At 39.4% G+C, this 11,375-nt stretch overlaps 1 protein-coding gene across 1 annotated transcript; it reads left to right on the top strand.

The window, feature by feature from the left end:
* Positions 1-3,220: 3,220 nt before the first annotated feature.
* Positions 3,221-11,347, top strand: atad5b (ATPase family AAA domain containing 5b). Its single transcript, XM_037764059.1, has 15 exons — positions 3,221-3,614; positions 4,930-5,277; positions 5,359-5,449; positions 5,887-5,969; positions 6,174-6,322; positions 7,205-7,376; positions 7,607-7,872; positions 7,987-8,080; positions 8,161-8,225; positions 8,805-9,003; positions 9,391-9,515; positions 9,740-10,515; positions 10,632-10,790; positions 11,085-11,175; positions 11,210-11,347. The coding sequence occupies exons 1-14, from the start codon at positions 3,221-3,223 to the stop codon at positions 11,161-11,163; spliced, it is 3,000 nt and encodes a 999-aa protein (XP_037619987.1). The 3' UTR covers positions 11,164-11,175; positions 11,210-11,347.
* Positions 11,348-11,375: the final 28 nt, after the last annotated feature.

Below are 11,375 nucleotides of genomic sequence, written 5' to 3'. Positions count from 1 at the left end.
TTCATGGCTGTAATTTTTCAGCGCTTTTGGACACGAACATCATTACACTCTCTCTCCATCACGGTCTCTACTTAGCAATTCCACTCATCTAATAACCCAGTCTGAATAATACCATTCCCTCCAGGCTAAAACCGCGGCTTTTAAATTATATATAAACAATTCATTCAGCATAAATTTAGAGATATTTCACATGTAGATGTTTTCAGTAGCAGCTGTTTCTTCTTAAAGAAATGGTCAGCTGCATTTGTATTATACGTCTCCTTGGGGAAAGAAAACGCAGAGCAGCAAAACCGTTTTCTCTTCTTAACTTGGAAGTCACTTACTCACTTTTTCTGGAGCTTTTGACCACGTCACACTGTCCTCATCACCAGATTGTGTTTGATCGAACAGTCGTACTCAAGAACAGGCGAGCAAGTGAACAAGACTATTTTATTTCAACTGTTTTCAAGGTAAAAGATTGAACACAAAATTAGTTTCATAAACTTAATGTTGCTGAGTTTTCATGCAGTGCATCACGGCTGAGGTCCAGTCCTAATGAGCTTTCAAGTTCAGCTCTGTTTTTATAATGAATGTTCACTGAATATGAATTACATGCTAAATGAAACTTTGCACGTCTCCAGTGAATACGAAGAGAAAAAAAGATTAAGCAGAGTGCAGACCTTGCAAATTTCCCAGATGCATCAAGCGTCTTCAGAAAGAAGTCTCTGCAGACTCCAGTCCGCCTTCCATCTAACGGGAAGAAATACTCCAAAGTCTTCTGCCTCTTAGAGTCTCCTTTTATTTCTTTTTTTAAAAAACGGGTTAATAATGAAGCTCCTCTGAGAGTCTGCGTCAGGAAATCTTTTCTCTCTCCTCAGTCTTCTTGCTGGTACCAAAACATTTTAGATATAATAAGAGAGTTGGTATAATTCTAGCCAAAACCTCTTAGTCTTTTGTGTTTATTCGGTCAGACAGCATCTCTCCCTTCAGGTGACTATAGGTTGACGACTTCTCGACACCGTTGGTGCTGTGATAAAACTTGCTGGGGTTGTCCTCCAAGGTAGGCTAATGAGGAGGTCAAAGGGTGTGCTCCATCTTCCACAGTTTGCTTATGAAGCACACATTGAGGTGGGTCACACAGGTAAAAGCTGATACCGGTCAAGGTAGTGAATGCTTCAGACCATACATTTCAATTTCCTGTGCTATAAGCTGTGTTCTTTCAAGGCAGATATTCGGTTCGTTTTTAATATTGGAGAACAGGATCAGGTCATCTTGGCCTCAGCTGGATCTCAATGTGTCTCTGGTCGATAGGAAGGACCTGCGGACAGTGGAGAACATGTTCACCATTTACACCCTTTCTTTTTTGTTTTTACTAAAAGCAAGCACTGGCACACACCTAGTTTAACTTATTTTTGAAGTTGTCTCATGACTATTAATCTACAGAATAAGCAGTGTAATTTTCAAGGGATGCACTCCTTCAATATAGAGCATTTCAGACATTGCAGCAAGGTCTTTTCTTTTAGTTAGGACAATAAAAGAGTTATATGAGCATTTATATTGTATTTGTATTTGTTTTAGTATCTTTCATATTTTTATTGTCATTTTTATATTCTGTATTTCTATTCTTGTCTTTTACATTATTTTGCCTGTATTTTTTTCCCTCTTAACTTGTTTATTGTATGCATTGAATGTTGAATAACCTACTTGGCAAAACATCATGTAATAAACCAGTAAAATAAACAATCAAGAAATATACAAAAAAAAGCTGGTGAGAAAACAGCAAGAAGTCCCACTCTGCACTTCATTCTGGGAGATTAAAAAAAAAAGTGTTGAGTCATGATTATTGTAGTGAGATTTTCATGTCTTTTATATTATAAAGCAGGTTTAAGTGCTATATATATATATATACTGTTAAACTATCAAAACGCTCAATATACGGAGAAATACACACAGCCTGTATTCAGAAATTGTGCGTTTGAAACAAGCCGTTAGGATTTCTGTCCATTTGTGATGTCACAAATATACAATATTTATACCATTACTCGGTTTTAAATGTAAACATTCTAAATGTGTCCCAGTTTATTTCCTGTTGCAGTGTATGTAAATAACATCAGCTGACAGGAAGTACACATGGAGCCAAGCTGTTGCCTAGCAACGCAATTCCGTTGCAAATCCATTGAAATGTGCTAAAAAAATGGAGCGTTTCCAGACAGCGTGTAAATACAGGTATATTCAGGCAGACAGTATGAGGAAAATAAAGTGTTTTTTTTACTGTGCAGCATGTAAACATGCTCTAGTAGAAACACAAAATACAAGTATGAACTTGAAAATGAGCATAATATGGGACCTTTAAACATTGAATGTTGAATAACCTATTTGGCAATACATCATGTAATGAACCAGCAAAATAAACAATCAAGAAAGATACAAAAAAAAGCTGGTGAGAAAACAGCAAGAGGTCCCACTCTGCACTTAATTCTGGGAGATTTAAAAAAAAGTGTTGAGTCATGATTTTAGAGGAAAATATGTACTCCACGACCATTAATGTTATTGTTTAATACCAGATACAGATAGCTTTATTTATCCCTGAAGGGCAATTCAGTTTCTGCAGTCCACCGAGACATATACACATTCATACTGCACAATCATCAATGACAGAGGGAACACAGTATAGGTGACATATGGGGAGGTGCAATAAAAGTACAAGAATACAAATATTTGCAATAAAAACAATAAATACAAGAATAAAAACAAGACAAGATAAAAGAATAAAGGAATAGATAGAATAAAGTGCCAAGAGTATTGCACATTGCAAATTACATTCCAGGAATATACCTAATTGCAAACACGGACAACCATTATATGGTTAGTGCAAAATGACTTTACATTCAAAGTAAATAAAACATATTTGTTGAAATTAAAAAAAAAAATTTAAACCATCAGCATTTACTAAAAACGTTTAGGCCTGTGTGATGTGTAGCTTTAACGACTTGTTCATATCTGAGTCAGTTCGGTTTACTTGTTAAACTGTACGAAAGCATCCGTGTGGTTTGTCTGTATAATATACGATCTTTGGCTACATCCCAATCTTCTGGCGCACGTTTTAGACGTCACTCCAGAGCAGTTAGTTGTGACGTTTTTTGATTCAACCACACCCGTTCAAGTGAACAGAAGTTGTGTTTATATATTTGTAGCGTTTTACTACATGTTTATACTGTAATGCATTTAGTTAATAGTTAACATGGCTAGCTTTCTCGGGTGTAAAGTAAAATGTAAATATGTTGTTACTGCTGGAGAACAGGAGCAGAGGAAGACTTTTTGCACAAAAGACATTAAAATTGCACCAATTTTCTTACATGCATGTAAGAGTAAACGGAGCAGTGATGGGAGGCTGGGTCAGAAGCTGCAGGAATCAGTCAAACCTCCTCCTCAGACTGGAGATGTGCAACTGGTGGAAGTTTCTCACCTGACAGAGAGAAAGAAGAGGTCCTCCTGCAGAGGACAGCTGTCCATCTCAGCTCTGCACATCTGTCTGCAGGAAATCCAAACATCCAACCCAGCATTTCCAGTCAGAACTGTGTTCAGCACTTTGCAGAAGAAAGCGAGTGAAAGGCTGCAGGATTTTGGCTCCACAGGTGAGATATGAGCAACTGTTTGTTGTTATTCTGCATTCAGTCCATTAAAGCTGCAGTAGGTAGAATTGGAACAAATATGATTAAAAAGAAAGTTATTTTTATAAAATGGTCACTATGTCCTGACAGTAGTGCATGAGACAGGTAATCTGAAAAAAACAGAGGGAGAGGAATCATGTAAATAAATAGGCCTCCATCACACATTATTTAAGTAAAACAAGCACAAGTCTTGCATTTATTTATTTTTTTACTCAAAGTGCTGTCAGCAAAAAAAAGTATCCAGAGTAGCTTCAGTTCGGTGTTTATTTCATAAGCAAATTTGTAAGTAAAATCCTAATCTGCAGAGTAACTGTACCTGCCAAGTAAATGCAGTGGAGTAATAAAAAGTACAATATTTGCCTCTGAAATGTAGTAGAGAAGTAACAAATAGCATAAATGAGAAACACTAAGTAACTTAACTTAAAGCAACAGTGGGTAGAATTGGAGCAAATATGATTTTAATAAATGTTATTTTTATAAAACGGTCACTATCTTGACAGTAGTGCGTGAGACAGGTAATCTGAAAAAAAAAATGTGCCTCTGTGTCCTCCGGTGCTCCTAATGGCATCTGCAAGATTTCACAGACCGGAGGAAAACAACCAATCAGAGCCGAGCTGGAGCCTGCCGTCTCTGAGCAGCTGTCAATCACTCGCGAGCTCCGATCAAACGGTCAAACTAGGCAGCGCTGATCAATGTTAATCAATATTCTGTGAGAAATGAGAACGTTTGTGACCTGGCAACCATGTTCAGATCAGTTGAGGAAATACTAAGCACCGCCCATCAGCCGGAACAAACTTTCTCATTTTACAGCTAAACAGTACACTACAAGATGTTTCTGAAAACATTTGAGGCGAGAAATAGGCATTACAGTAACAGAATATTGATTCATATTCGATCAGCGCTGCCAAGTTTGACCGTTTGATCGGAGTTTGCGAGTGATTGACAGCTGCCTCCGTTGAATGAACAGCCAATAGGAAAGCTCTCTCTCTGAAATGATCTGTGATTGGCCAAAAACTCCCGTCACATGCCATTTTTTTTTTAAAGCCTGAAAACAGCCATGAGGAGGTGCAGAAGTCTAGTTTTCTCTCAGAGCAGTTGAATTACAATATGCTGAAAGGTCATTATGGAATTTTTGCCCAATGATGCCAAAAATATTCTGCCTACGGCAGGTTTAATTTATTCATTCATTAAGTCATTAAGCAGGGTTAATGCTATATGTAGCCATCCAACTGAACCCTTGCTGCCATGTCCAGTTATGCCTCTCTCTCCTTTTCCAAAGCAGAAAACCTCAGCTCCCCACAGAACCACATAAAAGAGAAGAGAAAGCGGGGAGATGAAAGCTCTGAGAAGGTGCCCAAACGTCTGAGGTTTAGTCCTCTCACTGCAGAGAATGCCGTTGGTATGGATCACTGTCACGTGTCATCAGCACAGGATGTCCAGGAAAGTCCTGTCCTGATGGTCAAGAAGCAGCGCAAAGCAAACAAGCTGAGTCGTACTCACAGACTGAGGCAGCAAAGTGGGAGCCCAGCAGGCCTGGTGGTGAACCACTGTGAGCTGCACTCTGGATTGATAAATCAGACTGAATCTCACAGCCAATCACTCAAAACCTCTGACGTCCTTCACGGAGGTAAACGTGTCATATGATGATAAAATGATGACGTGTTTTGAATAGCAGGAAATTAACTTTTTTCCCCTTTCTTTTGTCTAGATTCTGAGGATGTTCTCTGGACAGACAAATACAGTCCTCAGCATTCAAGTGAAGTCGTTGGCAACTCTGCCTCCGTGAATAAATTGCAAAGGTTAGTTATATATAATCAGCTCCCTCACCCTTTCACTGATATATTGGACTTGAAATCAGTGGGAGCTAGAGCTGCAACGATTGTCAACTATTAAATTAATTGCCAGCTATTTTGATAATTGATTAATCAGTTTGAGTGATTTTTAAAACAAAAAATTCTCTGATTCCAGCTTCTTAAATGTGAATATTTTCTGGTTTCTTTACTCCTCTATGACAGTAAACTGAATATCTTTGAGTTGTTGACAAAACAAGACATTTGAGGATGCTTTGGGAAACACTGATTGACATTTTCACCATTTTTCTGATATTTTATAGACCAAATAACTAATCGATTAATCAGGGAAAATAATCGACAGATTAATCGACAATGAAAATAATCGTTAGTCGATGCCTAGTCTGAGCATAATCTTTGATTTCTGTGTTTTTTCTGGAATTCAGTTGGTTGAAAAAATGGAAACTAAGAGCTGACTGTGACGAGAGGAGAAAAATGAAAGAGAGGAAACAAGAAGAAAAAAGCAATGGTATGAGCTGGCATTTGTCACACTTAACATTTGCTCTTGTATCTCCGCTTATGGTCAACATTTTAATGTGGTTTCTAATGAACCGTGACCAAAAATGTTTCACAAGCCAGCTCATTTTTCAGTATCCATCCACATGACTCACAGAATGGTCCATGTGTGGGGATTTTTGGTTGGAAAAGTCACGACTGTGCTCTTCCTGTGCAGACTCGTGGGACTGTGGAGACTTCCAGGGTGAGACCGGGGCTGAGGACGACAGAGAGGAGCCGCTGTGCAACACCATGCTGATCACAGGACCTCCTGGTGTGGGCAAGACCGCCTCGGTGTACGCCTGCGCTCAGGAGCTCGGCTTCAAGGTTGGATTCAAACAGGACCAATATCTTTGTATACATGCTGCCAAAAGCTGATAATCTGAATCCATATTCATATCTTTAAATACACACTGTAGCTCATTGAAATGATGTCTCTTGACTCTTTGGCCTCAGAGAAGAATTTAAAATACATTGTGTGGCCATTTGGCAGTAATCACAAAAATCAACAGTTCATTTATGATACTGCTGATTCTAAATGAAAGCGAGTCAAATTTGAAATTGATGGTCAAAATGAATTACTTGGGATTTTGTGGCCCTTACCAGCAGTGGTGGATGAAGTACCTGAAAGCCACGCTTGAGTAAATGTAGAGATATCTAACTAGAAAATGACTTTATTAGAAGTTAAAGTCACCTATTAGAATATTACTCGAGTAAAAGTCTTAAAGTGTCTGATATTTACTGTACTTGTGTATCAAAAGTAATATTCTGATATTAAATGTACTTAAGTATTGAAAGTAAAAGTACAAGTAACTCTTATACACTTCCTCCACAGCTTAAAGGATTTAAAGAACAAAATCCAAAGGAAGTTTTTCCTTCCCTCGTAGTCGCAGGTAGCGTGATCTGACATGTCGACTGCCTGGACTTGAGCGGAAATCTAAACTTAACTACGGCTTTGAGAGCGCTTTGTTTGCCCATCACGTGAATAATGTAACTTGTAAGCTAGGACCGCTGATTCGCCAAAGTACAGATACTCCCAAAAATTACTTAAGTACTTTAATGAACTATTATTACTTTGTTATATTACACCACTTCCTACCAGAGTTATTTATGAAACTAGACCCTGCTTTCACAGCAAAGAGTCATCTCCACATCACACTTGTATAAAAGGAATTATCTTTAAATTTTCCTTTTCCTTTGCTATCAAAGGTATTTGAGGTGAACTGCTCCTCGCAGCGCAGCGGCCGCCATGTTCTGTCCCAGCTGAAGGAAGCTACCCAGTCCCACCTAGTGGAGATGTCGGGGAAGGACCCACTGAAACCAACTTACTTCAACAACTACAACACCAACAGCTGCATTCCTAAATCTGAGACTTTACCTGGTACGACATAGATGATGACACGGTGCTCATTGAAAACAATATAATCATGCAAAATCTCGTGCTTCCTTACTTTGAAAAGCTTTCAACAGAGATTGTTTTGTAAGAACGTTAAACACCTTATGGTGTCAGGTTAGTTTGATGTTTAAATGTATATCTGTAGACAGTAACGGCCTTAACGTCGTATTGATATTGACACATTTTACAGGCATTTGTATTAATTTCTTTCACAGGAAAAACAGTGCGTCCTAAAAATTCCTCAAAAAAGAGAGCAGCACAGAAGTTTGGCCACTCCAGTCACAAAGGAAAAACAAATCCAGCCACGGTCACTTTGGCCAACTACTTTAAGATGAAATCCAAAGCAGATCACTTACACTTCGGCGGTCTATCACCATCTGAAAAACCAGACAGCGAGAAATCATGCAACCCATCACCAGGCTCTGATCAAACGGTGCCGCGGAACAAGAAGACAGCCACATCACTCATTCTGTTTGAAGAGGTAAACCATCTGGCAAACCCCACACTGTAAGCCATATAATTTAACGGTTATGAGAACACACATGAGCCGTGTTTGGTCTGGTTTGATCCCTTTTGCGACTGTCTGCTCCCACAGGTTGATGTCATATTTGATGATGATGTTGGTTTCCTCGTAGCCATCAAGGCTTTCATGACGACCACTAAAAGACCAGTCGTACTCACCACCGATGGTAAATGCACACACTGTGTAATTTTAGAATAGAATAGATTTAAGGACGAGCTTTGATGCAAAAATGAATGTCTTCCTCAGATCCCTCATTCAGAGAGAGATTCAACTGCAGCTTGGAGGAGATCGTTTTCAAAACACCATCAGCGGTAAGTCCGATTTTTATATCTACACTCTTGTACAACAACTTTGTTTGTTCGTACTTCGTTTCCTGAAGTAGCTCACACTTCTCTTGTATGTTTGTCTTGTATGTCAATAAACTATTAAAAGTTCCCCACACATGCAGAATCACTAGAGGAAATAAGATAAGAGATAAGACAAGATAAGATGATCCTTTATTAGTCCCACAGCGGGGAAATCTGCAGTGTTACAGCAGCAAAGGGGACAACAACAACAAGAGGCATCAGTAGAAAAACAAGATATCATAAATTATTAACAGTAATTAAGAAAACAGTAAAGTAAAATATAAGTAAGTACAGTGTAATAAGTAAACAATAAAAAAGCAGAAAACAGTAGTAAACAGACTGAATGGTTGAGTTCACATTTGCACATATGAAACATTGATAACACAGAATATTAATATTGCAGTTTAGTATACATTGATACTGCACATGAGTGAATGAATGAATGCATGCATGTTTTTGGTATGTGCAGTCCTGCTGGGAGTAATGTTGAAATTTGAGCAAGAATGACCCAGTTTTTCATAAACTCACTCCATCTCTTCCAAGGTGAACGTCTGTAGTTACCTGCAGCTGGTGGGTCTGGCTGAGAATGTGCGACTGGAGTTGGACGATGTTGGCAGCCTCCTCAGACTGTCCAGAAGTGACGTCAGGCGCTGCCTGCTGCAGCTGCAGCTCTGGGTGCACAGCGGTGGAGGACGGGCATCTCAGGCTGGAGGCTCGCCTAAGGAGTCTACTCGTGTACAACGTAAGTCGCTCTAAATAAATCACAATCAAGTCCCTTTTATAGACGGGCTCAGTCAGTGGCTTCCTTTAAATCTAAACTCAAAACGTACTTTTATCGCACTACTTTCCCTGATTTCACCTGATTCTAGTTTTTATTCTATTTATATTTACTATTTTACTTTGTATGTTGCTCTTTACTACTTTTATTTTGTTCTTGCTGTGTTTTTTGTTTTTATGTGAAGCACTTTGTGACTTTGTTTTGATAAGTGCTATATAAATAAATATATTATTGTACTATTGTACTATTTTATTATTATTATTATTATTATTATTATTATTATTATTATAGACAAGGATTTTGTTACCAGAAACAACAGATTTGCAGGATTTTTTTTATTTCCTTATCTAGACTCGAGTGTTACTGAAAGAGGAGACGATGTAGACTCCCAGCTTCCTCATTGCAACCGAGGCTGCACTGCTAGCATGCTGGGTCTCCACCCTGTGACCCGACACCAACTGTTAAACCTTCTAAAGGCAAGTATTGATATCTTAACCTGGTGTATATGAAAAAATAACTTATTTTCTAGTTTCTTAAAACAACTGTTGATTAGTTGTTTTTAGAAACCAGAAAATATTCATATTTCAGAAGCTGAAATCAGAGAATTTTGACTCTTTGGTGATTCATTTAATAGCTGATAACTAATCGATTAATTGTTGCAGCTCTGTTTCATTTGTCAATACTTTCTTAAATTCTTCAGTGTCCGTTCTGGTCTGAATTGGACATGAACAACCTTCTGAGGCTGCTAGCTGAGAGCTGGAGAGGAGGTGTTCCTCTTCTGTACTCCAACCTTGAGCTTCTTCTACCCGTCGGGGCCAAGGGGACTTGTTCTGGGCTGCAGAGGGAGCTGGTACCCTCTGACACTGATCTTCACATCCAGCAGCTGGATGGAGACGTCAATGGAAAGGCATCAGCCACCAACAGCAAATCTGTTAGGAGTATCTCCAGGCTTAGCAGAAGGAAATGTATCACAGCAATCTCTGACGCCACATCATCTTCCAGTTTGACACAAAATCCTCAAAGAAAATCAAAGAGGGCCCCTAGTTCAAGAGACGAGACTGAAGAAAACGCAGCCAAAGCGGAAACCGACTGTTTGGATGCCTTGACCGACTTCTTCGACCTCATGTCGTTCCTTGATTCCACAATGCCAGCTGCTGCAGCGCCGCTTGTTTCAGGCTCATGCCGACCTGAAGCGTTTGTCTGGACGGGAGCTGAGATAAAGGATGGCTTGTTGGATGAGTTGAGCGAGGACGAGGAGGTGAGCAGGATTCAGAGCCAGGAGAGAGTGGTGGATATTCAGGCTGCTGTTGAGGGTTTGGGGTGTCACAGGTGCTGTTGCCAAGTGTCTGAGACGTGGACTGAAGCCCAGAAATACAGACAGGAGCTGGGAGACACAAGGAGGGAGAGGCTGACACTACCTGCCTCTTCTAAAAGACAGAGCCTCAGCTTCTGTTTTCAACATCTGTGTGCACCAAGGTGAGTCCATTCTCTATCTCAACTCTGCCTGGGATTTCAGTCTGTTAAATGACTGGTGTCTACAAAGCACAAAACAACTGTTTTTCACCACCGCATACTCATGCCTGTCCCTCCAGTGTGTCCAAAAGGAGGTATGATCTAAGCAGGAGGGTGCTCGGCAGTAAATCCTTCAGCCTGTTGGGGAACAGACGAGCTGTGAGTGTCGACTACATGCCGGTCCTCCGCTGCATCTGTCGCTTTCAGAGGGCGCAGGAACAGAAAGAGGAGCCAGTCAGGTGAGTCAGGCACAGTACAGATTTAAATTCACTTTCATTTCAGGACGCCAACTGTCATCAGTACAAACAGTGAGTCATTTAAAATGAAGGCACTGTTATTAATAAATTAAATCTAGTTTAACTCCATTATAATAAACCCGGTCTCATCAGAGCAGTCAGTGTAACAGTGAAAGACAGATGATGGTTGTTTTTGTTGGATCCAACTAATGTTATCAGCCTTGTCTTCCATTTGAATCACTCTTGGATGAAATGGATTTGCAGACAAAATTCAAATGATTTATTCTTGTATATTAGGTGCCTGAACTACCTCAGCAGCAAACACCTGGGCCTCTCAAAGTCAACTATTCACCTCCTGGCAGAAGATTTCTCATAGAGAACCTCATAAACTACCTCACCTTACTCCACTCAGTATTTATTTGACTGTTCATTCATTTTACCTGAATACTATCTCCACCTAAATACTGTAAATTAATTGAATGCAGTTGAGATGACAAATCGTGTTTTATTTACATGTAAGTGTAACCATGAAAAGTAAATAAAAACATATTTTTGTAAATGATGTTGATCATTTTTAAAGAATGTAAA

Source organism: Sebastes umbrosus, chromosome 3, assembly GCF_015220745.1.
Source record: "Sebastes umbrosus isolate fSebUmb1 chromosome 3, fSebUmb1.pri, whole genome shotgun sequence".
Classification (NCBI taxonomy): Eukaryota; Metazoa; Chordata; class Actinopteri; order Perciformes; family Sebastidae; genus Sebastes; species Sebastes umbrosus.
Note: the sequence above shows the minus strand (reverse complement) of the source record. Positions and strands in the feature narration are given on the sequence as shown.

What these genes read in the sequence shown, in the direction of transcription:
- atad5b (XM_037764059.1), top strand. Translation starts at nt 3,221, where the DNA reads ATGGCTAGCTTTCTCGGGTGTAAAGTAAAATGTAAATATGTTGTTACT. An exon ending in TCCGTGAATAAATTGCAAAG is followed by an intron (nt 5,450 to 5,886) that starts GTTAGTTATATA and finishes TCTGGAATTCAG; the next exon opens with TTGGTTGAAAAAATGGAAAC. An exon ending in CAACATCTGTGTGCACCAAG is followed by an intron (nt 10,516 to 10,631) that starts GTGAGTCCATTC and finishes CTGTCCCTCCAG; the next exon opens with TGTGTCCAAAAGGAGGTATG.